Source organism: Lithobates pipiens, unplaced genomic scaffold, assembly GCF_037356315.1.
Source record: "Lithobates pipiens isolate NorthernLeopardFrog02 unplaced genomic scaffold, aLitPip1_a1.2 Scaffold_1, whole genome shotgun sequence".
NCBI classification, from domain to species: Eukaryota; Metazoa; Chordata; class Amphibia; order Anura; family Ranidae; genus Lithobates; species Lithobates pipiens.
The window spans coordinates 237,973,415-237,997,693 of NW_027507685.1; the positions used below are offsets into that span (position 1 = coordinate 237,973,415).

Consider the following 24,279-nt stretch of genomic DNA (forward strand, 5'->3'; position numbering starts at 1 on the left):
TCCCACCATAAAAAAAAAATTCTCCCCCAGTTTAGGCCGATATATATTCTACATATTTTTGGTAAAAAATAAATAAATAAAAACGTATATTGATTTGTTTGCGCAAACGTCTACAAAATAGGGGATAGATTTATGGCATTTTTATTTCGTTTCACTAGTAATTGCGGTGATCTGCGATTTTTAGCGGTACTGCGACATTGCGGCGGACAGATTGGAAATTTTTGGGACCAATGACAGTTATACAGCGATCAGTGCTATAAAAATGCACCGATTAGTGTGTAAATGTCACTGGCAGGGAAGGGGTTGATACTAGGGGGCGATCAAGGGGTTAACTGTGTACCCTGCTAGAGGTTTCTAACTGTGAGGGCATGTGACTTACTACAGGAAGAGCCAGATGGCTGTTCCAATCAAGTAGGAACAACGATCTGTCTCCTCTCCCAACAGAATGGGGGATTTGTGTTTACACACATACAGATCACCGTTCTGGCTCTCATGCTCGCGATTGCGCGTGGCCGGCAGACATCACGACTGCTGGCCACGCACATCCTGTCCACCGCTGTGCACATCTTTTTTATCTAGATTAGGCAGAATAGGAAGGGAGGAGAATAGTTAGGCAGCCCATAGATGAGGCCTTTTTTTTCCGTTCAACCAGTGACCTGAACGCAAAACCACATTTCCCCCCCAAATCTAGACATTTAAATGTGGGTGGGGAGATCCTCTCCACTGTCTTTGTATTCTGACAGCGAGGAGACTTCCCACCATCAGAATACACTGATCAGTGCTACAGTCTATGACCTGCAGTGCTGATCGAGTGGCAAAAACCCGATAGGGTGTTGGAAACAGAAGCCTATCGGTGGGCTGACTTCTATTCAACCCCAGTGGCCACATATGGATTGAAACGTGTCCGGTCCCCGCTGAGCTGGACGAATCTCCCGCCATATGTGGCCAGCTTTAGACTTGGGCTCCATTCACACTTCTGCAACTTGTCATGCGACCTTGGACATCAAAGTCACATGACAAGTCCCAGCCCATTTTAATGGCGTCCGTTCAAATTGGTGTGACTTAAAGTTGCAGTGACTTTGAAAAAAGGTGTCTGCACTACTTTGGTGTAACTTTGTGCCAGAGAATGTAAAGTCGGATCAAAGTAGAACCAAAAGTCACATAAAAAAAAAAACGCATGGAAAATTGCGAAACTTTGGATGCGATTGGAGCTTTAGCTTGTCCTCCACTTTAAGGGCCGCTTCACAGCTCAAAAACGCACTCCAGATCCATTTTGAATGAGTTGCTAATGTGTTTTTGATGCATTCAAGTGCGTTTTTGATACATTTCTTCCGCTTTTTTTCTTTTTACTGTACTGGGGTCTGGTGCATTTTCTATGCGTTTTACAGCGCTCAAGTACAGTCCAGTGCAGGAAAAATGCCCCCCCGGAACACTGATGTGAACTATACAATTGGAAACCATATAACCTACTATCCATGAGTTTTTGATGCAAAAAAAAAAAAAAATGCACTGAATTGCACGTGGTGTTAACTTTTCACTGTGCCGGCTTTCACTGCGTTTTACCGCATTCCAGTACAGTTAAGGGCAGGAACATACAGCAAGTTCTACTTTTTTTTTCCTCGAACTCCCTGGAACTGACTGCACTGGTGTGAACTATGCCATTGGAAACCAAACAACCTACATGCAAAAAATAAAAAAAAAAACTTACTGGACTGCATGTGGTGTGAACTGGCCCTTAAACCCTTAAATGCAGCTTACAGATCACGAGATGTGGTGGCTGCATTCCTTTTTCTTTTTCACCTGGTGATCTCCTGTATTAGAGCGCCCCCACTCTGGATGAAAGTGAAGTGGGGCACAGCAGTCAGCAGCATTGTTGGTCGGGGGGGGGGGGGGGGGGCGTGTTAGATGGACTAGCAGATTTGAATACACAAACACATTGGAGTCAAATTCCAGCTCACACTGTATAATCAGTTACAGAAAACTGTGCCCCCCCTTTTTGGGATAACGGTTTCATAGATACATAGTAGGTAAGATTGAATAAAGACAATATCCTGTGTGGATGTACGTGTGTGTCAGTGTCAATCATTTCCCATATCCATGTATATTGTGTTCACCAAGATGCATAGCTAAGAGTCTTTGAAAAATATCCATACCACCACCAATTGTGGAAGAGAGTTCCACGTTCTCACCGCCCCGACAGTTAACCCCCCCCCCCCCCCGGCGCAGCTTAACCACTTGACGTCCGCGCTATATTCAAAAAAGACAGCTACAGCACGGACCTCAAATCTCATGATGTCCCAGAGGGCGCGCTTTGTGATCGCCGAGTTTTTCAGACTTGGCCATTCACAGAACAGGGTAAAAGGGCCAATCACAGAGAGCCCTTTATCACATGATCAGCTGTTAGTGTGAAGAAAAGAATAAAGCCGGTAACCGGCTTCTGTTAGAGGGATACCCAGTGCCGCAAATCCGTGCCATCTATCAGTGCCCACCAGTACTACTACTCAGTGCCCATCAGTGCCACTTATCAGCGTCGTCCCATCAGTGCCCCCAATCAGCGTCGTCTCATCAGTGCCCCCAATCAGCGTCGTCTCATCAGTGCCCCCAATCAGCGTCGCCTCATCAGCGCCGCCTCATCATTGCAGCCTCATCAGTGCCCCCCATCAGCGTCACCTCATCAGCGCCGCCTCATCAGTGCCTCCTCATTAGTACACATCAGTGAAAATAAAAAATTACCCGTTTGCAATATTTTATAACAAAATATGAAAAATTTAGTTTTTTTTCAAAATTAGTTTTTTGTTTGTTTAGCAAAAAATAAAAAACCCAGTGATGATTAAATAGCACCAAAAGAAATCACCATTTGTGTGAAAAAAAAATGATAAAAATGTAATTTGGGTACAGTGTAGCATGACCGCGTAATTGTCATCCAAAGTGTGGCAGCGCTGAAAGATGGCCTGGGCAGGAAGGGGGGGGGGGGGGGGGAGTGCCCGGTAAGCAAGTGGTTACGTTTAAAATGGTTTATGGTTTAAGGTTACATGACTAAATAAAAGCCGCTTATTATAAGCGCCCCTGCCTGGATCACCAGATGGAAATAAAAGTAAGAAAAAAGAAAAAAACAAATGCAGACACCACATCTAGGAATTGTTAGGCTGTGATGTAATAAAGGTTTCCTTTTGTGCTTAATTATTATTTAACTATTTAACTAACATATTTTAATTATTTAACTATTATTTAAATATCTCAGGTCAGTAAACTTTATATAAGTGTTTGTGCGATGATTATATAACGCCTTTCGTTTCCTTTTTGAACGCCCCCCCCCCTCCCCTCGTGATCGGCGACGCCTGGAAAGTGCGGTGAGCTAGGCTTCCTATAGGTTGTATTGTCTGCTCTCTTCCTGGTATTGTACCTCGGCCTCTTTCACCTCTCTCCCTTCCTGACTCATCACCCCACCTGACTCATCACCCCACCCAGATTAACCTGCTAAGAGGAGATTACATGTCCAAAATAAGCAGGATTAGGAGACGGTGAGCGATCGACGGACACAGGAGAATCTGCAGGGCAGAAGAAACAAAAGAACAAAACAGGAAAAATAACACTAAAAAGGGGAAGAGAGTGAAAGTGGAGACTTATTGTTCGTTTAACTATTTGCCTTCTGGAAGATTTACGCCCCTTAATGACCAGGCCATTTTGTGCGATACAGCACTGCGTTACAGCCGTGCGACACTGCGCACAAACAAAACTGACGTCTCTAACCCCCCCCCCCCCCCCCCCACAAACAGAGCTGCATTTTGGTGGCATTTGATCACCTCTGCGGTTTTTATTTTATGTGCTATAAAGACTGACAAGTTTGAAAAAACAAAACAACATTTCTTACTTTCTGCTATAAAACACATCAAATAAGAAAAGAAAAAAAAAGTTACAAAAATAATGTCTTCATAAATTTAGGCCAGTATGTATTCTGCTACATGTTTTTGGTAAAAAACAAAAACAAAACAAGAATTTCAATAAGCGCGATTTGCGCAAAAGCGTCTACAAACTTTGGGATATTTTTATTCATTTTAGTCAATACAATTTTTTACTAGTAGTGACAGCAATCAGCGGCTGATAATCGGTACTGCGATATTGTGGCGGACATTCTGACACTTTGTGTGAACCGGTGACACCAATACAGCGAGCAGTGCTAAAAATCTGCACTGTCACTGTATTAATGACACTGGCTGGGAAGGGGTTAAAATCAGGAGCGGTCCAAGGATTAAATGTGTGCCTAGCCAGTGTTTTGGTGTAGTGTGTGCGAGTTTTTACTAGGGGGAGTGATGGAATTTATTTGCAGGAACACAGGATCCATGGCCTCCCTACTGACAGAATGGTGATCTGCCTTGTTTACATAGGAAGCCTGCCGGTCTGCCCCTGTAACGAATGATTTGCGGGTGCCAGCAGACATCGGATCCACCCCTCAATCAGCGCCCGCTGTGATTTGTAAGGAAGCCAGTGTTGGCGCGCACTCGCTACCCATAAGTGCACTTCCATATTTACATGTGATCAGCAGTGATTAGACACAGCCGATCACATGGGTAAAGAGCTGCGTCATTTGCTCTTTACCCAGACCGGCGTCGCCATATATACCACAATCTCCGCACACCCCCATGAAAGCGGTGACACTGGGACGACGTCATATGACGTTGCCCCAGAACAAGAGGGGATCCCGCCGACCATCATTTCACTATATGCCGGGAGGGAAGTAGTAAAAAAAAAAAAACAAACAAAAAAACAAACAAAAAAACAAACAAAAAAACAAACAAAAAAACAAACAAAAAAACAAACAAACAAACAAAAAAACAAAACAAAAAAACAAAACAAAAAAACAAACAATTCCTCCATCCACAGATTCGAGGTGGATGGAGGAATCCCCCCTGCTGCACTATTGGTGGAGAAGTTTGCTGCCAGAATACACTGATCAGTTTTGGAGCTGATTGGCTGCAAGCGATGATCGAGTAAATATATTAATGCCGCGTACACAAGGTTGGATTATCCAATGGAAAATGTTCGATGGGAGATTTTTGTTGGAAATTTCAACCATGTGTAGACTCCACTACACAAAATTTGAGATCAGGATCTCAAATTTTCCCAACAAAACCCGTTGTCGGAAATTATGATCATGTATTACACAATTCTGACGCAAAGTCCCACGCATGCTCGGAATCAAGCAGAAGAGCCACGTTCTTGACGTTCAGAAATTCCTGACAACATTGTGTGACCGTGTGTATGCAAGACAAATTTGTGCCAATATCCGTCGGGAAAAAAATGCCACGGATTTTGTTGTCAGAAAGTGCGATAGTGTGTACGCGGCATTACAGTCCTATTTGGGAGGAGTCGATCGCTGAATCTACTCCTCTCGAACGGGAACGGCCATACATGGATGTCATTGAACTCAACATTACACGTGTACATCTTCTGTCCAACCACTGGGGGGCGTGTACAGCTAAAGCTGGCCATACACGTATCATTTTATGATTGGTCTAGCTACAAGCAATCACAAAACAAAGTCTTATATCATCAATCAAAAGATCAAATCGAGGATGTGTGGTTGCTTATAGCCAATGTGTGGCCTTACCGTGTATAACCAACTTCAGGATCTGCCCAGCCCTGTACCATAGGAAGAAATCTTTTGAATTATACAAAAGGACTACAAGTATCAGCAGACTCCTGGGTAGAACAACAAATCCCTGAATGCCCTCTACACTACCACATGTTCTGACCAGTGCTATGGAAATTTTTGATCACTTTTAAATCGCATTACAAGAGATGTAAAACATCCCTTGTGATAGAAATGAGGCTTGACAGGTCCTCTTTATGGAGACATCTGGGGTCTATAAGAGTCCAGATCTCTCCTCCACCCCGGAACGCATGAGATCAAAAAAAATAAAAAAAAATATAAATCTTTGGCCTCTGCCCTATACCATAGGACAGGGATCCTCAAACTACAGCCCTCCAGATGTTGTGAAACTACACATCCCATGATGCATTGTAAAACTCTGACATTCACAGACATGACTAGGCATGGTGGGAATTGTAGTCCCTGAACAAATGGAGGGCCGTAGTTTGAAGACCCATGCCATAGGTAGAAATCTTTTGAACCGTAGAAAAAAGGAACTGCAAGAACCAGCAGACTCCTGGGTAGAAAAACAAATCCATGAGTGCCAACCACATTGTACAAATAGGTCCCCGCCAGTGCTATAGAATGAAAGAGATAAAAAAAATATTATTACCAGAAATGTAAATGTCCTTTGTTATAGACATAAGGGATGACAGGTCCTCTTTATGGAGAGATCTGGGGTCTAAGACTCCGAATCTCTCCTCCACCCTGGAACGTATGAGATCATAAATAAATAAAAAGGAAAAAAAAAAAAAAAAAAAAAAAAAGTCTTTGACCTCTGCCCTATACCATAGGAAGAAATCTTTTTAGCTGTACAAAAGGAACTACAAGGACCAGCAGACTCCTGGGTAGAACAAATCCATGAGTGCCAACCACATTGTACAAGTAGGTCCCCGCCAGTGCTATGGAATATATATATATATTTTGTTAGCACTTTCATTCCTATTACAAGAATTGTAAATGTCCCTTGGTATAGACATAAAGGATGACAGGTCCTCTTTATGGAGACATCTGGGGTCTAACCTGGAACGCATGAGATCAAAAAACAACTAAATTGACCTTTTGTCCTGTACCACAAGAAGAAATCTTTTGAACTGCAAGTACCAGCAGACTCCTGGGTAGAACAAATCCCCAACTGCCTTCTACATCATACAGGTAGGACACATGTGGTCCTTCCAGTGCTATGGAATTAAAGGTCAAAGTTGACCCGAACCACCAACCTGTTGGAACCCTGCATCTTCTCCAGACGTTGGAGAACATGTTGACGGTGACGTTTCTAGCAGACTGCTCTATACCATAGGAAGAAATCTTTTGAACTGTACAAAAGGAACTACAAGGACCAGCAGACTCCTGGGTAGAAGGACAAATCCAGGAGTGCCAACCACATTGTACAAGTAGGTACCCGCCAGTGCTATGGAATATATATTTTTTTTATCACTTTCATTCCTATTACAAGAAATGTAAATGTCCCTTGTTCTAGACACAAGGGATGACAGGTCCTCTTTATGGAGACATCTGGGGTCTATAAGACTCCAGATCTTTCCTCTAACCCGGAACGTATAAGAACAAAAAACAACTAAATTGACCTTTGTCCTGTACCATAAGAAGAAATCTTTTGAACTGTAAGTACCAGCAGAACTCCTGGGTAGAACAATAAATTCCCAACTGCCTTCTACATCATACAGGTAGGACACATGTGGTCCTTCCAGTGCTATGGAATTAAAGGTCCCAGTTGACCCGAACCACCAACCTGTTGGACCCCGCATCTTCTCCAGACTTTGGAGAACATGTTGACGGTGAAGTTCCTAGTAGACTACCCTATACCATAGGGCAGTGATGGCGAACCTTGGCACCCCAGATGTTTTGGAACTACATTTCCCATGATGCTCATCTACAATGCAGAGTGCATAATCATGGGAAATGTAGTTCCAAAACATTTGGGGTGCCGAGGTTCGCCACCACTGCCATAGGAAGAAATCTTTTGAACTGTACAAAAAGGAACTACAAGGACCAGCAGACTCCTGGGTAGAACAACAAACTCACAAGTGCCAACCACATTGTACAAGTAGGTCCCCGCCAGTGCTATGGAATTCTTATCACTTTCATTCCTATTACAAGAAATGTAAATGTCCCTTTGTTATAGACATAAGGGATGACAGGTCCTCTTTATGGAGACATCATACGACTCCAGAACTTTCCTCTACCCTGGAACGCATACAACAACTAAATTGACCTTTGTCCTGTACCATAAGAAGAAATCTTTTAAACAGTACAAAAAAGGAACTGCAAGTACCAGCAGACTCCTGGGTAGAACAAATTCCCAACTGCCTTCTACATCGTACAGGTAGGACACATGTGGTCCTTCCAGTGCTATGGAATTAAAGGGGCCCAGTTGACCCGAACCACCAACCTGTTGGACCCCGTATCTTCTCCAGACACTGGAGAACACGTTGACGGTGAAGTTTCTAGACAGACTGCTCTATACCATAGGAAGAAATCTTTTGAACTGTACAAAAGGAACTACAAGGACCAGCAGACTCCTGGGTAGAACGACAAATCCATGAGTGCCAACCACATTGTACAAGTAGGTCCCCGCCAGTGCTATGGAATATATATATTTTTTATCATTTTCATTCCTATTACAAGAAATGTAAATGTCCCTTGTTCTAGACACAAGGGATGACAGGTCCTCTTTATGGAGACATCTGGGGTCTATAAGACTCCAGATCTTTCCTCTAGCCTGGAACGCATAAGATCAAAAAACAACCAAATTGACCTTTGTCCTGTACCATAAGAAGAAATCTTTTAGACTGTACAAAAAAGGAACTGCAAGTACCAGCAGACTCCTGGGTAGAACAAATCCCCAACTGCCTTCTACATCATACAGGTAGGACACATGTGGTCCTCCCATGCTATGGAATCAAAGGTCCCAGTTGACCCGAACCACCAACCTGTTGGAACCCGCATCATCTCCAGACGTTGGAGAACATGTTGACGGTGAAGTTCCTAGCAGACTGCCCTATACCATAGGAAGAAATCTTTTGAACTGTACAAAAGGAACTACAAGGACCAGCAGACTCCTGGGTAGAACAACAAATTCACGAGTGCCAACCACATTGTACAAGTAGGTCCCCGGCATTGTTATGGAATTTTTATCACTTTCATTCCTATTACAAGAAATGTAAATGCCCCTTTGTTATAGACAGATGCTATGGAATTAAAGGTCCCAGTTGACCCGAACCACCAACCTTTTGGAATCCGCATCATCTCCAGAAGTTGAAGTTGGGGGTCTATAAGACTCCAGATCTTTCCTCTAGCCTGGAACGCATAAGATCAAAAAACAACTAAATTGAACTTTGTCCTGTACCACAAGAAGAAATCTTTTAAACGGTACAAAAAAGGAACTGCAAGTACCAGCAGACTCCTGGGTAGAACAAATCCCCAACTGCCTTCTACATCGTACAAGTAGGACACATGTGGTCCTTCCAGTGCTATGGAATCAAAGGTCCCAGTTGACCCGAACCACCAACCTGTTGGAGCCCCGCATCTTCTCCAGACGTTGGAGAACACGTTGACGGTGAAGTTCCTAGACAGACTGCCCTATACCATTAGGAAGAAATCTTTTGAACTGTACAAAAGGAACTACAAGGACCAGCAGACTCCTGGGTAGAACGACAAATCCATGAGTGCCAACCACATTGTACAAGTAGGTCCCCGCCAGTGCTATGGAATATATATATTTTTTTATCACTTTCATTCCTATTACAAGAAATGTAAATGTCCCTTGTTCTAGACACAAGGGATGACAGGTCCTCTTTATGGAGACATCTGGGGTCTATAAGACTCCAGATCTTTCCTCTAACCCGGAACGTATAAGAACAAAAAACAACTAAATTGACCTTTGTCCTGTACCAGAAGAAGAAATCTTTTGAACTGTACAAAAGGAACTACAAGGACCAGCAGACTCCTGGGTAGAACAACAAATTCACGAGTGCCAACCACATTGTACAAGTAGGTCCCCGGCATTGTTATAGAATTTTTATCACTTTCATTCCTATTACAAGAAATGTAAATGCCCCTTTGTTATAGACAGATGCTATGGAATTAAAGGTCCCAGTTGACCCGAACCACCAACCTTTTGGAATCCGCATCATCTCCAGAAGTTGAAGTTGGGGGTCTATAAGACTCCAGATCTTTCCTCTAGCCTGGAACGCATAAGATCAAACAACAACCAAATTGACCTTTGTCCTGTACCATAAGAAGAAATCTTTTAAACTGTACAAAAAAGGAACTGCAAGTACCAGCAGACTCCTGGGTTAGAACAAATTCCCAACTGCCTTCTACATCGTACAGGTAGGACACATGTGGTCCTTCCAGTGCTATGGAATTAAAGGTCCCAGTTGACCCGAACCACCAACCTGTTGGACCCGCATCTTCTCCAGACGTTTGGAGAACATGTTGACGGTGAAGTTCCTAGACAGCTACTATTAAAGAAGTCGACTACGAAAAGTAAAAAAAAAAAAAAAAAAAAGGACACCAATAGAAGACGAGGAAGACGAACAATCAACAGCTGGTGAGGTCTCCAGCAATCAATGCCGGGGACAACTTCTCCAAAGTTTCCATCAAACTTTTCCTGGTGCCCCCCCAAGAAGAATGTCCCCCCCCATCCCCAGACAAAAGGATCTTCATCCATCCTTCTCCCAACACTCACCCAGGTCCCCTGAGATCCTCCTCTCTCCTCCACAGACTCTCACCGACTGACTGCCCGGCTTCTTCCTGCTCTGTTCAGGAAGTCAGCTAAAAGAAGTATTAGATTACATAGAGAGGAGAGAGAAGAGAGGAGCCTGCCCTCCAGGGGGGGAGGAGAGAATAATGAGCCATTCCGAGAAAGACACGCACAACAGGTCGGCGGCCACATGCAAAACAAAACCTGGAAGCTGGAAACACGTGTGACACCGGAGCGACACGGGACGCCTGCCGAGGCTGCTCATTGAACGCGCCCGTTCTACCGCTACGTCCCCCTTAACCGGGCCTGTTCTGACACTTTGTGTTTACAAGTTTAAATCTGTATTTTTTTTTGCTAGAAAATGACTTACAGATCCGTGAAAAAGTATTCATACCCCTTGACATTTTCCACATTTTGTCACGTTGTCATGTTACAACCAAAAACGTAAATGGATTTTATTAGAATTGTATGTGATGGACCAACACAAAGTGTCACATAATTGTGAAGTGGAAGGAAAATTATAAAATGTTCTCAACATTTTTTTTTTTTTTTACAAATAAATATATTAACAAATTTGTTACAATTGTACATTTGTATTCAGCCCCCTTTACTCTGATACCCCTAACTAAAATCCAGTGGATCCAATTGCCTTCAGAAGTCACCTAATTATTAAATAGAGTCCACCTGTGTGTCATTTAATCTCAGTATAAATACAGCTGTTCTGTGAAGCTCTCAGAGGTTTGTTAGAGAACCTTAGTGAACAAACAGCATCATGAAGGCCAAGGAACACACCAGACAGGTCATGGATAAAGTTGTGGAGAAGTTTAAAATTAAATGGTGAAAAGTGTGGGGGGTACATTTGTATGGCGCCCCCCTGAGTCAATACTTTGTAGAACCTCCTTTCACTGCAATTACAGCTGCAAGTCTTTTTGGGGATGTCTCTACCAGCTTTGCACATCTAGAGAGGACATTTCTGCCCATCACTGGTGTCCGCGGGAGGACTAGTGGCCCATCATTGGTGTCCACGGGAGGAATAGTGCCACATTATTGGTATCAGTGGGAGGAATAGTGCCACATTATTGGTATCAGTGGGAGGAATAGTGCCCCATCATTCATGTGAGTGGGAGGAATATTACCCCATCATTGGTGTCAGTGGGAAGAATAGTGCCCCATCATTAGTGTAATTTGAAGGAATGGGGCCTCATTGTTGGTGTCAGTGGGAGAAATAATGTCTTGTATCAGTAAAAGGAAAAGTGCCCCAAGGGCCGGATAAAGGCAAACAAAGGGCCACAGTTTGGAGACCATTCCATTGTAGCTCTGGCTGGATGTTTCGGGTCGTTGTCCTGCTCAAAGGTGAACCTCCACCCCGGTCTCAAGTCTTGTGCAGACTATAACCGGTTTTCTTCTGAGATTGCTCTGTATTTGTCTCCATCCATCTTCCCATCAACTCTGACCAGCTTCCCCGTCTACTCTTCTTTCGGAGTATGTCGCTTCTTCAGGGTCCAAGCAGTAACATTCCTTGTGATAGAAATAAGGCACGACAGGTCCTCTTTATGGAGACATCTGGGATCAACAAGACCCCAAAATCTCTCCTCTACCCCGGAAAGCATGAAATAATAAATAAATAAAAAATTGACCTGTCTTCCAAAAAATGTAGGCGTTTACATCTGCCAGAACCGGAAGTGACCATCATGATCTCCTATCTGGCCTCCCAGGACTATAGAGACAGCCGGGGACTATCCAGTCCCCGCCAAGCTCTGTGATAGCCCAGTGACCCCATAAGATTGGATACCGGGCTCCCCGATCGCACAGCAGAGCCCCGGAGAGGTGGGGGTTCAATCTCCCCTCCCCCTGTCTGTAAAAGCAATCCAGCGGCTAGGATGGCTTTTTCATTACAGGGAATCGCTGGCTAGAAAAAAGAAAAAAAAGGAAGATACAGGGATGGTGCCTGTAGCTGCACCCATCATCCTGGTACAGCCACTGAAAGTCCAGGATGTCATATCACATCCTATGGGCAGGAAGTGGTTAGAGCCGTGTATGCACCATTATTGGTGTGGTCCCGCATAATTTCAGTTTATTCAAATTAATAGGATAAAAATCGCACGGCTTCTCTGGATGGCATGTGAATGGCCCAGGAATGTACAGCACGTTCCTGTGCGATTCATGGTGTGAACCGGCCCGGACTCCGGCTGGTGTGGCGGATTTATGGGGAGAAGAGAAATGTCTTCTCACTTCCTGTTGTGTCAACGGGACAGGAAGTTCCCCTCAATGCGAGTTCGGGGACCCATACCTGGGGATCACCTGCACAGGGATGCACGGAACACCTGTGCTGATAAACGCGGTCCCTCGTATGGGTGTACACTTTACGTAAAGACAAAAAATTTAATATAAAAGATTATATTAAAAGACAAAAATGTAATATAATGCAGCTGACTGGTCCCTAGACATGATGGCTGCAGGATATACAGCTTGATCTGGTCAAATTCTGATCTTTTCTGCTCACTCTGCTTGCATCATCACCCCACCCTTTATTATCTTGGACTACAAAGAAATTGTTCTGTTATGGAGATGCCGCCCGGGGGGGGAATTCATTCATTTAACAAAAGCCAAGCGGGCAGGGCTGAAACCATTTCTTCCTATTTTTAGTCCAGCAAAAGACCATGTGATATCAGCTTACGTCGGGAAATTAGGAGCCGAGAGCATTTCAGGCAGAACAACTGGTTTTTCTGGGGTCTACAAAGGGATAAAATGTGGTCAAATCAGCATGTGATGTACTGCAAAATGTACAGCAGAGCTCAGACTGTGAGAGCAGGAAGCAGCATGCTGATAGGAGGAAAGAGCGAAAGAAATACTAGTCTGCTGCTTCTCCATTCACACAGACTGGGTGGGTGCAGGGCCAGTGCAAGGATTTTTGTCTACGCAGGCGAAGGTGCATTTTGCAAGTGGCTGGGGATTCAGATTTTACCCCCCCCCCCCTTTTTGAGCCCTATGGTGGCTACCTAAGCTGCCCTTATAGTTGCAAGGGCCCTGATCAGGGCGAGAAAAGACCCTTAACCACTTGCTTACCGGGCATTTAAACCCCCCTCCTGTCCAGACCAATTTTCAGCTTTCAGCGCTGACGCACTTTGAATGACAATTGCACCGTCAAAAAAAAAAAAAAACCTCATGTTTAATAGTTTGTTATAAAATTTTGCAAACGGGTAATTTTTCTGCTTCATCGATATGCACTGATAAAGCGGCACCGATGGGCACAGATAAGGCGGCACCGATGGGCACAGATAAGGCGGCACCGATGGGCACAGATAAGGCGGCACCGATGGGCACAGATAAGGCGGCACCGATGGGCACAGATAAGGCCTCATGCACACGGACGTTTTTACAGCCGCTTTTTTGAGCGTTTTTTGCAGCTTAAAAAGGCCTGTCCATGTTAGTCTATGGCTTCATGCCCACCTAGGCGTTTTTGAGCTGCAAATGGCATAGGCGTTTTTAAGCTGTAAAAAAAACCCAGGACCAGTGCGTTCCCTGGCGCGGAGCTAGAGCTGTAAAAACGCGATTCGCGGGAAAACGCGCACAAACGCGCACCGTATTTTCTTTGTTTTCTGAGTGCTATAGCCAAGAGATGTGTTTCTTTAAAAACGCTACTTAACGCTAACGCTAAAAAACGCGCAAAAACGCCAATGCAAAACGCAGTAAAAATCGCGTTAACGTCGATTTTTCCAGGCGTCGGAGCTAGCTTTGCAGCCAGTTTTTTAAAACGTCCGTGTGCATGAGCACTAAGGCGGCACCGATGGGCACAGATAAGGCGGCACCGATGGGCACAGATAAGGCGGCACCGATGGGCACAGATAAGGCGGCACCGATGGGCACAGATAAGGCGGCACCGATGGGCACAGATGGACAGTGATAGGTGGCACTGATGTGCAGCAGCACTGTCCAGGCACTGATTGTGGGCACTGACAGGGGGCACAGGTGAGCACATCGCAGTGATCGGGACTGATGTCCTGCTCACTGCCGCCGGTGATCAGCTTTTTTTTTTTCTCCTCCTGCCTATCAGGAAGCACTCCACATGCAGGTCAAGTCCCGGCAATGCAGGTCCGCGCTGTAGCCATCATTCGGCTATAGCGCGGATCTCTAGAGGTTAAAACTTCAAAAGGGGAAGTTGTGCTCTCACTCTCTCTCTCTTCCCCTCCTCTGCCACAGTTGCTTAAAACATTTTGGGGGGGGGGGGATGTGATGAGCATAGTGGGGTACCTCGTTTTGACAGATGCGCACTCCAACTATCTGAGCAGAAGTTCTTCCCCCTCAGTCTTCTGGGACACGCAAGGTTCCAGAAATCTGCAGCACCATTCACAAAGCGCAGCATGCTTTGCGCATGCACAGAGGCAAGCTGGCTGTGACTTCTTGCGGCTAGCGCAAAAAAAAAAAAAGAAAAAAAAAAAAAAATAGAGGTGATTAAATACCACCAAAAGAAAGCTCTATTTGTGGGGGAAAAAATTAATATAAATTTCATTTGTGTGCAGCGGTGCATGACCGCGCAATTGCCAGTTAAAGTAAAGCAGTGCTGAACAGCAAAAATGTCCTGGTCACGAGGGGGGGGGGGGGGGGGGTAAATCCTCCAGAGGTCAAGTGGATAAGAGCCTACATGGTTTAAAATCCAGTAATACACTGTCCCATGCTCAGTTGTTCTCTATTCTTGGCACTGTGCCTAAAATCAGAGGCACTAGAGGCCAATCAGCTGACAGCTTTAAGATTTACTGTTGCTGAAGGAGGGGAAGAAAGCAACGGGAATGACACAGACTGTTCAAAAAACTAGGATAAAAAGGAAAGGAGCGCCCAGTGACAAGAAAAATTCAACTTCTAAAAAAAGGGTATGGTTCATAGGCGGTCATACATAAGTAGCAACACATACATCAAGCCAATGCGTTTTGGGGGAATAGAACACCCCCCCCCCCTTTAGGGGGGGTCTTGCTTCGTACTATTTAATGGGAACAATGCCCATGAATTGTTATTTTTTATTTTTATTTTTAAGTCAGCAGCTACAAATACTGCAGCTGCTGACTTTTAAGATAAGGACACTTACCTGTCCCAGGGTCCAGTGATGTCGGCACTCAAGGCCGAACCGTCCCGCGGATGCTGTCGCCGCCATCTTCAGTAATGGAATCAGGAAATGAAGCCTTGTGACTTCACTTCCCTTTTCCCTACTGCACATGCACAAGTAGCGCTGTGCAATCAGAATGGCCTCTGCTGTCTCTGGGACCCGTGTCTGGGGTTCCGAAAAGCGGAGGTTCAATTTTTGTGCGACCCTCCGCTTTAAGGACCCAAAAGATTTACCCTCTTAATGACCAGGCCATTTTTTGAGATACAGCACTGCGTTGTTTAGCTGACAATTGTGCGGTTGTGTGTCGTACCCATACAAAATGTATGTCATTTTTTTCCCCACAAATAGAGCTTTCTTTTGGTGGTATTTGATCACCTCTGCATTTTTTGCACTATAAACAAAGCCTGACAATTTTGAAAAAAATAAAATAAAATTTTTACTTTTTGCTATAATTATCAAAAAAAAAAAAAAACGAATTTCAAACGCATATGTGAGTAGCGCCCGCATATGAAAATGGTAGTCAAACCACATGTGAGGTATCATCGTGATCAGTAGAGCGAGAGCAATAATTCTAGCCCTAGACCTGCTCTGTAACGCAAAACATGCAACCTGTAGAATTTTTTAAATGTCGCTTATGGAGATTTTTGGAGGGTAAAAGTTTGACGCCATTCCACAAGCGCGCGCAATTTTGAAGCGTGACATGTTGGGTATCAATTTACTCGGCGTAACATTATCTTTCACAATATACAAAACAAATTGGGCTAATTTTACTGTTGTCATATTTTTTTTTATAAAAAAAAAGTGCATTTTTTCCCCCCAAAAAAGCGCGCTTGTAAGACCGCTGCGCAAACACGGTGTGAAAAAAAGTATTGCAATTACCGCCATTTCATTTTCTAGGGTGTTAGAAAAAAAAAAACAATATATAATGTTTGGGGTTCTAAGTAATTTTCTAGCAAAAAAAAACTGTTTAAAACATGTAAACACCGAATCTGAAAGAGGCTCGGCCCTTAAAGTGGGGTGCCCCCTAAAAAAATATAATTTAAAAGTCAGCAGCTACAAATACTGCAGCTGACTTTTAATAATCGGACACTTACCTGTCACAGGGTCCAGCGATGTGGGGGGGGGGGGGAACGAAGCCCTCCCTCATTCCCCGCTCCGCTCGCGGCGCCAGCATTCTTACTGTGGGCACCCGGCTGTGGCTTCACAGCCGGGCACCCACTGCGCATGCGGCGCCGTGATACACCGCACAGTCATCTGGGACACGTGACAGGTCCCAGGTGACTGTGTGGCACGAGGGGAAGTGATGTCACCAGACCGGGCACTGAAGAAGGCAGACTACGAGGGACCCCCTAGCAACAGGCATTTAGAGGGGAGTCAAATTTTTATTTTTTTTCCCCCAATTCTTTTTTTTTTTTTTATGAATGTTACGATATTTTTTATTTTATTTTGTTGGCAACACCACTTTAAGTGGTTAACAAATTAAATAATAATTTATCTGCATCTTGGATTTACTCGGGTTATCTTTGTATAGTATAAACATTTGTTTGATGATCGGAATCATTTAAGCGTGAGAAATATGCAAATAAATAAAAATAAATCCGGAAGGGGGCAAATACTTTTTCACAGCACTGTATGTTATTTTGTTAAAGAACAATGGTGACCAAACTGTTATAGGTAAAGTTCCGCTGTGACATTGATGAATACACAGGTGACCGTTGCCATTTGTAGACGGCACAGGAGATATCAGACATTTGTAGCATTGCTGGTAGATTCCTATTCATGTCAGAATTCCTTCCAGAGACATTCATATTCCCTAGGAAGAGCTGGTGCAGCCCAGCAAGGGGGGGGGGGGGGGTGCCTGTAATGCCGCTCTATTACAAACAGCTGTGCATGTCTAATCACCCGCCGAGACCATGCCCACTTCATGATCAGGCCTCCGAAATAGCAGACAAGACTGGTTTGTTGGAGATCTGGCTCATCAGACATTGGGTGACGCAACATAAAACTTTTTGGAAACATGTTTACTTTCTCCTGATCTTTACCCCGTTAGTAGAGACTTGCCAGCACTATGCCGAACACGGCGTACACCACACCGGCCATGTAATGAAGGTCAGCCAGCAGCAAAGAGTTGGACAATTTTCAGCTGTGGTGAACTACAAGTCCCAGCGTGACTGACAACCAGTGGCTGGAAGGGCACACTGGGGCCACAGCTGGACCTGTAGTTACCGACTGTCCCTGCCTTCCCCTTTTTGAAAGCCCTCATGTAAGTGGTTGTACCGGGATGATGCCTTCAGCTACAGCCATCAACCTGGTATTTTTTTTATATTTTTTTTATACCCACAGCGGGCAATGCAATCCTAGCGACTAATTAGCCGCTGGATAGCTTTTACAGGTGGCAGGAGGGTTACCCCCCACCCTCTGCCGATGCCTTTCCGGGGCTCTACCGTTCCACCAGTGAGTCCGGAATGAAAAGTCAACGACTCCACAGAGCTCATGGAGGACCAGAAGGCTCCCGATGATGTCTATGGTATAGGAAACCGGAAGTGTGGAGCATTTTTGTCACTTTTTGGATGTAAACCGCACCATTTTCACATTTTGAAAGTATCTGATCACACCGATCTTGCTGTGATCAGATGCTTTTAAAAGGGCAGAAGAGACACCCGAGGTTTATTAGATTAACAGAAAAAAAAAAAAAGTCACGAAAAAGATACAAAAAAAAAAAAAAAAAAAAAAAATTCAAAAAGCATCCCTGATGCTGCATCCACCTGGGGGACAGATGCTGGGTACTGGGCAAGGGTGAGAACCGAGCGATCAAACAACACATATCGCTGGGGTTCTCAGAGCTCCCTGAGCAGAGACGGTGACTGTCAGTCACCGGCTCACCGCTCTGGACCCCCCTCCCCTCCCGGGCACTCACTGGATCGCTGGGCTGTGATGGGGACGGGAGCGGCCGGCTCAGGCTCTCATCGGCTTGCTGAGAAGCTGAGCCGGTGCGGGTCCAGGCTCTGTGATGTCAACTGACAGCTGAGAACGGGTCACAGGAGTGCAAAACGAACTGCACTCCTGTTATCTACAGGGGGAGTACAGCCAGACTAGCTTTGGCTGTACTTCTATATATGCAAAGTGAATTTAGCGCTTGAGCATTAACCACTTCCATACCACGTGAATTCCAGCACTTCACTCCTACATGTAAAAATCATCATTTATCTGCTAGAAAATTACTCGGAACCCCCAAACATTATATATGTTTTTTTTTTAGCAGGGACCCTAAAGAATAAAATGCCAGCCATTGCAACTTTTTATGTCACACAGTATTTGCGCAGCAATTTTTATTTTTCCCAAAAAAAAACAAAAAAAAACAAAACACTTTCATGAACAACAAAACAGTGAAGTTAGCCCAATTATTTTTATAATGTGAGATGTTACGCCGAGTAAATAGATACCTCACATGTCATGCTTTAAAATTGCGCACACTCGTAGAATGGCGCCAAATTTCATTACTTAAAAAAAAGCAACGTTTTAAATTTTTTTTTTTTTTTTACAGGCTACATGTTTAGAGTTACAGAGAAGGTCTTGGGCTAGTATTATTGCTCTCGCTCCAACGTCCGTGGTGATACCTCACGTGTGGTTTGAACATTGTTTACATATGTAGACGTGACCTATGTATGCGTTTGCGTACAAACATGTGGGGACAAGGGCACTTTGATTTTTTTTTTTTTTCCTAATTGTTTATTTTTAAAAATATATACTTTTACACTTTGTTTAAATTTATTTTTGATCACTTTTATTCCTATTACAAGGAATGTAAGCATCCCTTGTAACAGAATTAGGGCATGGCAGGTCCTCTTTATGGAGAGCTGTGAGGTCTACAAGACCCCACATCCCTCCTTCAGGCTGGAAAATAAATACAATCTCAGGCTTTCCAGCCGAGTCCCCGGCATGGTTTTACTTCCGCCGGCCCGGATGTGACGTCATAACGTTGAGCCCAGGCCTCCGAGAGTCAGAGATGACTAGAGACCACCTGGCCATCGGTTTTCTCTATGGCCAACTTCTGGCGCATTTCTTCTCCTGCTGGCCAATTGCACGGCCAAGCCGGTGATGTGTCAAATACGGTCCTCCATCGGATCGTGTCCACCCTGTACTGTGCTTGCGACAAGGAGACGGAGACGCCGAAGGTCTCCAAAGATGAACGGCGCCTGCGCCGCGAGTCCAGGTTTAAGCCCCACCATCCAAGTGGACATAGAGTTAGAATAAAAAATAGCCGAGCTAAGCGAGGCCGTGCCCGAAGCATGGCGAGCCCGCGAGGGGCCCTGTTACTATGTGCTACCGGATGTCCACTTGGATGGTGGGGCTTGCAAATGGACTTGGAATCTTCTTCCGAGACTTTCGGAGTCTCCTTCTCTACTGCTCAAGCGCTGCGCCTGCACAGTTCAGGGCGGACACTATCCGATGGCTGGACAGTTTTTGACAGAACACCGGTAGAAGCAGCGGAGGGTGGGGACGGGGGCGCGGGTGACGGGGGCGCATCCCCTCCCACCACCTGTAAGAATGATCAAGCGGCTGAACAGCTGCTTTGATTGTTCTTACGGTGCAGGAAATCGCCACCGGGGGAGTTGCATGAAGAAGGTTTTTGTACCTTAATGCATAGAATGTAATCAGGTAAAAAGACTTTCTTCGTTTAGAAGCACTTTCTTTTTAAAAGCACCGAAAAAGGATCCGAGAAACGATTGTAAAGTCTTAGCAAATATGTCTGCAGAGTCTGAAGTTTCTGTTCCCATAAAAAGAGTAAAACAGATTTTTTGAGTGTTTGTTCTGGAACAAATACCACATCAGATCTGGAAAAGCGAGTTTGGCCGGCTACCAGCATTTCCAGTGCTTCTCTGTAATGACACCAACAATAACAGCACGGGACAATCAGCGGTGTCAAGGAGAACAGCTTCAGCAAATTACAGCATGTTCAAAGGGCAGGTTTCATCAGCCTTTTCATGTGTACACTGACAGGCCGACCATCCCCTGGGGCTGCAGCTGAGCCCAACTTAAAGGGCAACTCCACTCCTCATTCATTCTTTGAGAGAGAGAGAAAAAAAAAAAAAAAAGGACCAGCGTTCCGGGTGAAGACGTGTGGTGACGTACAACATGTACAACGGGACTAAAAAAGGAAGTTCAAGTCCCAGCAGCCAACAACTTGAGAACATGCTCTGGGAATTCGGCCAGCTAAATTCCGATGGAGCATACACACGGTCGCATTTTCCGATGAAAAAAAAAAAAAAAAAGCGCTCATCGGTCTTTTGCTGGCCGAAATTCCGATCGTGTGTACGCGGCATCACGAGCAAAGCTACATTTTAGACAACAAAATCCTAATTAACAAGAATTCCGCTACAGACGAGTCCAATTATTCATTAACCACGTTCATTTGTGCTGTATCACAAATAATGGCCTGGTCAGGAAGGGGGTAAATCTTCCGGAGCTGTAGAGGTTAAAACTTCCCTTTGAATATTTTTTTCCGCTAGTTTTTTTTTTTTTTTGTGTTTTACTTTTATCCCACCATTTACAGTGGAGGAAGGGGGTCTAGATATAATTAGTGGACTTTGAATTTTACTGTGAGGTCGGTTTTAAACCTTTTTTTTATTTCTTTTACTTGCTGGGGCTTCACTTTCAATGGGAAGCAGTCATGGCACAAAGAGAGTAAAGCTGAATAAGAAGATCATTATAAATCTTGCGGAATGTTTATAGCCGAATGTTCAGATGTTGGCCAGCAGCGGCCGTCTCTGTGTAATCTCAGGTCTGTGTATGATCACAGCCGCAGGATGTCTGCCATTATGTTTTATGGCTGGTCACATGCCGCCTTCCTATTCTATACACATATAATACATCATCTGTAGGAGGTAATGAAGGGACGGATCGCTCCTTTCTGTGCGGCACAACAGCTCATCGATCAAAGGTGACAGATTGCACACAGGCCGACCGACAACTTAGAAAGAGGAGGAGAAGTCGGCTCATTGGCACAGCAATTACCGCCCTGTTTTCCTTTTCAATATCATCCATGTAAAACTATGCTGTGAGAGTATAAAGGGAAGTGTATGCAAGACCACACATTTTTTGTTTAGGTTGCTATAAAGTTAAAAAAAATAAGTATGGGAATCACCCCCCCCCCCCAATCATACTTACCTAGGTAGATGCAGCATCTTTCCCCTGCCAGCTCTAAGGCTGGATTCACACCTATGCAGTTTTAGTGCTTTTTGCATTTTGCAGATTTGCACTACAGTCCATCTACCATGGTTTCCTATGGAACATATTCTGTAGTGCAAATCTGCAAAATGCACTAAACATGCATAGGTGTGAATCAGGCCTAACACTGAGAACTGAGCGATCAAGCACCACCGATCACTCGGTTCTCATGGCTCCCTGAGCAGAGAGCTGCTGGCTGCCAGACACCACTTTCTGCTCTGCTTCCCCCCTGACCCCGGGCTCACTGGAGCGCTAGGCTGTGATGGTGGCACAAACGGTATTCTGATAGAACACCCAATGCGGACATCTTACTACACCCAGCTACGTTTTGAATTTCAGAGTAATTTTAGCAATACTGTGAGTGTACAGTATATAAATATATTACGTTGACATCTGTGATACGGTTTGGATGTTACATTTTTAAAGCTGGACGCCAGCAGTAGGAAGGTGGCGGAGGCCATGTTGGTACACCCCACACTGCTCAGCACTAAACCTCTAGGCTTTCAAAATAAAACATCCAAACAGCTTCAAAGATGTCAATATACTATATTTATATACGCTCAGTTTATTGCTAAAATTACTCAAAATGCAAGATGTAGCTGGGTGTAATAAGATGTCCTACTGGGTGTTCCATCAGATTACTGCTACCCGTCAGATCACCAAGACCCCTTTCACACTGGGGCAGTGCAGGCGTCAGCGGTAAAGCAGCGCTATTTACTGTCGGTAATCGGCCGCTAGCAGGGCAGTTTTAACCCGTTAGTGGCCGATGGTACAGCCGTGCTACGCCATTGATTTCAATGGGTAGGAGCGGTGTAGGAGCACTATACACACCACTCCAAAGATGCAGGCAGGACTTTTTTTTTACCATCCTGCCAGCCCACCGCTCCAGTGTGAAAGCCCTCCGGCTTTCACACTGGAGTGAAAGGGGCCGTTTTTTCAGGCGCTATACAGGCACTATTTTTAGCGCCTGTACAGCACCTGAAAGGATTCTTATCTGCAATCCCAATCCGAGTGCTTTCACACTGAGACCCCTTTCACACTGGGGCGTTTTTCAGGCGCTTTAGAATCAAAAAAGCCTGAAAAAAAAGGGTAAAGCGCTGCTTTAGTGGCGCTTTACCAGCGTTTTTTGAGGGCTAGCGGGAAGCTTTTAAAGCCCGCTAGTGGCCAAATAAAGGGTTAAAAGCGCCCACAAAGCGCCACTGCCAAACGAGCTTTGCAGGCGCTTCCCTGGGAAGGTGTGCTTTAGGAGAGGTGTATTCACTGCTCCAAAAGCACTGCAAAGAAGCTGCTTGCAGGACTTTTTTTGATGCCCTGCCAGCGCAGCGCCTCAGTGTGAAAGCACTCGGGCTTCCACATTGGGATTGCAGATGAGGCTTCTTTCAGGTGCTTTACAGGCGCTTTTTTAACGGTAAAGCGTCTGAAAAACGCCCCAGTGTCAAAGGGGTCAAAGTGTTTGGAACACATAGCGCTGTGGAATGCTAGTGTTTTACTACTGTGAAGGAGGTGTTTGTACTAGGGGAAGGCATGGACCGGTTGTCCCGGCTTAGCAGAGACACACAATCCATGCCTTCTGTACTCATAGAACGGCTATCTACCTCTGTACCGAAGCATCAGCAGGTGTTGGCAGACCTAGAGTCGGCCGTACCCACAGATCAGCTCATGCTGTGCTCAATTACAGCGGGAACGGGCCGCCGGTGCGGAGCAGAGCCCCTTTTTCACTGTATATATACACTGGGGGTCAACTGAAATAATTTTTTCAGGACCAATGATGATATTTTGGCCACCTTTCAGGCAGATAGCTAATATCAGGTGCCTATAATCTGTACATTTAAAGTTTGGCTAGCTGGCACCCTGCTGCGGGTGGGTGGCTGGGTGGACGGCACCCTGCTGCGGGTGGGTGGCTGGGTGGACGGCACCCTGCTGCGGGTGGGTGGCTGGGTGGACGGCACCCTGCTGCGGGTGGGTGGCTGGGTGGACGGCTGGGTGGACGGCACCCTGCTGCGGGTGGGTGGCTGGGTGGACGGCACCCTGCTGCGGGTGGGTGGCTGGGTGGACGGCACCCTGCTGCGGGTGGGTGGCTGGGTGGACGGAACCCTGCTGCGGGTGGGTGGCTGGGTGGATGGAACCCTGCTGCGGGTGGGTGGCTGGGTGGATGGAACCCTGCTGCGGGTGGGTGGCTGGATGGATGGATGGAACCCTGCTGCGGGTGGGTGGCTGGATGGATGGAACCCTGCTGCGGGTGGGTGGCTGGATGGATGGAACCCTGCTGCGGGTGGGTGGCTGGATCCCTTCTGTGGGTGGGTGAGTGGCTGGATGGCACCCTACTGTGGGTGGGTGGGTGGCTGGATGGCTGGCATCCTACTGTGGGTGGATGGCTGGCACCCTGCTGTGGGTGGGTGGGTGGCTGGATGGATGGATGGATGACACTCTGCTGTGGGTGGGTGGATAGCTGGCCGACTGGCACCCTGCTGTGGGTGGGAGGCCGGATGGCACCCGGCTGTGGGTGGCTGGCATGTCCACCCTGGTTCGGTCGTCCTGTGACGTGCACTATCCGAGGCGATTGAGGCGGCGGTGTTT

General features: G+C 45.6%; 2 protein-coding genes across 6 annotated transcripts in view; both read right to left on the reverse strand.

Moving 5' to 3' along the window:
* MGAT1 (alpha-1,3-mannosyl-glycoprotein 2-beta-N-acetylglucosaminyltransferase) overlaps positions 1-24,279 on the reverse strand; it is a 63,592-nt gene that overhangs the window by 19,561 nt on the left and 19,752 nt on the right. The window contains exon 1 of one of the 5 annotated variants that reach the window (XM_077484752.1): positions 10,362-10,509. The exons of 2 other annotated variants lie outside the window; for them this stretch is intronic. The gene's annotated coding sequence lies outside the window, so the exon portion shown is untranslated. Of the gene's footprint in view, positions 1-6,263; positions 6,286-8,898; positions 8,969-10,361; positions 10,510-24,279 lie in introns of those variants that run through there. 2 more of the 5 variants (XM_077484755.1, XM_077484756.1) reach the window with 2 other exon arrangements.
* Positions 3,478-24,279, reverse strand: part of LOC143987775 (uncharacterized) — a 30,648-nt gene continuing 9,846 nt past the window's right edge. The window contains exons 3-4 of the mRNA XM_077486785.1: positions 8,899-8,968; positions 3,478-3,548 (exon numbers count right to left, since the gene is read on the reverse strand). Of these exons, the coding sequence (XP_077342911.1) occupies positions 3,478-3,548; positions 8,899-8,968 (141 nt within the window). The remainder of the gene's footprint in view (positions 3,549-8,898; positions 8,969-24,279) is intronic.